The 2141-nt window shown below is 46.7% G+C and overlaps 1 protein-coding gene across 1 annotated transcript in view; it reads left to right on the top strand.

The window, feature by feature from the left end:
• Positions 1-1827: 1827 nt before the first annotated feature.
• chrnb1l (cholinergic receptor, nicotinic, beta 1 (muscle) like) overlaps positions 1828-2141 on the top strand; it is a gene marked incomplete at its 5' end in the record, with an annotated part of 15225 nt that continues 14911 nt past the window's right edge. The window contains one exon of the mRNA XM_031793047.1: positions 1828-1965. Within this exon, the coding sequence (XP_031648907.1) occupies positions 1828-1965 (138 nt within the window). The remainder of the gene's footprint in view (positions 1966-2141) is intronic.

The raw sequence follows: 2141 nt of genomic DNA on the forward strand, positions 1-2141 counted from the left end.
TTCCTGTGGGTGGTGTCTGCCTGCCTCTGCCTCCCTCTCACTGGTAAGGAAAGTTTGTGTGCGTGTCAGTGGAGGCTGCTGAGGGGAGGACAGCCCATAATTGTGTGTGTGTGTGTGTGTGTGTGTGTGTGTGTGTGTGTGTGTGTGTGTGTGTGTGTGTGTGTGTGTGTGTGTGTATGTGTGTGTGTGCAATGTATGGCATGGGCATATATTTGTTTGCATCTGAGGCTGAGGTTGTCCTCATTGAGGTTGAGGTTGTGTGTTAAGCGACTGAAGAAACCCATGGTATGTGTAAGTCATAAATGACATCTCTTTAAAAAGACGGGTAAAAATGTAATTACAGTATGACATTGTCATTACTTTATTAGCAACCTAATAACAGTACCACTCTAGCCTCTGTGCACTTTGGTTTTGAGTGACAGGCAGAAGAAAAAAAACATACACCCGACCAAGATCTGTGCCTTTGACTTTGACCACGCCACCCAGTGGGGGTGTTGCAAGCAAACATCCCCCATGCTAGCTGGTGACCTCTAGGCCATTGTCTCCCCTCTCAAACGTCCCCCCATGCTAGCTGGTGACCTCTAGGCCATTGTCTCCCCTCTCAAACATCCCCCCATGCTAGCTGGTGACCTCTAGGCCAATGCCTCACCTCTCAAACATCCCCCCATGCTAGCTGGTGACCTCTAGGCCATTGTCTCCCCTGGGTGCCTACTGTGGTGGTGTAGTGTCATTGTATGTGCCCCTCCTCTCTCTCTCTCTGGGGAAGGAAACCAGGCAGGAGAGGTATGAAGGGATCAGGGATTTTATGATTTCCTCCAAAGAGAGAGAGGGAGAAGGGGGAGGAGAGAAGGGGGGAAGAGAGAGAGGGAGGGAGGGAAAGGGAGCTAGAGAAAGTGAAAGAGAGAGGGAAGGAGAAGGAAAGGGAGATAAAGAGAGAAGGAAATGGAGTGTTGGAAAGGCAAAAAGGGAGAGCGAGACATGGGGAGAGAGAGAGAGAGAGAGAGGCATCCAGACTGTGATAGAGTGACTGAGATAGAGGACAGGGAATGAGGCAGTTAATGACCTGTCGAAAAGAGAGAGAAGGGTAGAGAGATATAAAGAGACAGAGGGGCAATAGAAATAGAGAGATAGACATATGGAAAGAGAGTTAAAGAGAGAAGTACATAGTTTGGTAGATTAGTAGATTATTACTGTTTGATGGAAGCAAAAATATAAATCAGTGCTCATATTTACTGAGCGTCTTAGAGTACGAGCTCTGATGAATAAGATTACATGGACAGGAGGGAGCCGATCCTAGATGTTTTCTAAGAAGCTTGACAATTACAGCCCCAGAAGTCCACATTGAAAGAATGAAAGATCAAAGTAAAGTGTTCCTTCATCAGGGATCAAATGGAACATTTAACGAAGCTCATTAACACTCCATTGTGTGATCATTCTGTTTAGAATCTATTTTGATCTCATATTTTGCCACTGTTCCAGATATTTCTTTGAACTTGTGGTGCAATAGTGGATATCGATTGCAGTACAGATCCCCTTTGCTGCCCATTTTACATCCACCTGCTCATTACTTCCTTACCCTCAGCCTCTCTCTCTCCTCTTGTTCCCTCTTGTTCCCTTCTCATTCCATATCTTTCGCTCTTTCCCTTTCTCTATTTCCATCTCTCTCTTGCTCTCTCGCTCTCGGTATCTCTCATCACTTGCTCTCTCTGCCTCCCTCTCTCTCTCTCTCTCTCTCTCTATTTTTCTCTCCCTCTCTCTCTCCACCTCTCTCACTCGCCCTCCTCCCTCAATCTCTCTCTCCATCTTTCCCTCTTTCTCTATCTCTCTCCAGGTGCGTCAGAGTCAGAGAGGCTGCTTCACCAGAAGATCTTCCAGAACTACAACCTGAAGGTCCGGCCAGCTAAACAATGGGAGGAGAAAGTCCAGGTCCGAGTGGGGATGACCCTCTCCCAGCTCGTCAGCCTGGTACGACACAGACACGCACACGGAACACACATATAAACACACACACACAGACACACACACACGATAACACAAATAAATACACACAGACACACACACACGATAACACAAATAAACACACACACACAAACACACACGATAACACAAATAAACACACACAGACACACACACACGATAAC

This window comes from Oncorhynchus kisutch, linkage group LG16, assembly GCF_002021735.2.
Source record: "Oncorhynchus kisutch isolate 150728-3 linkage group LG16, Okis_V2, whole genome shotgun sequence".
NCBI classification, from domain to species: Eukaryota; Metazoa; Chordata; class Actinopteri; order Salmoniformes; family Salmonidae; genus Oncorhynchus; species Oncorhynchus kisutch.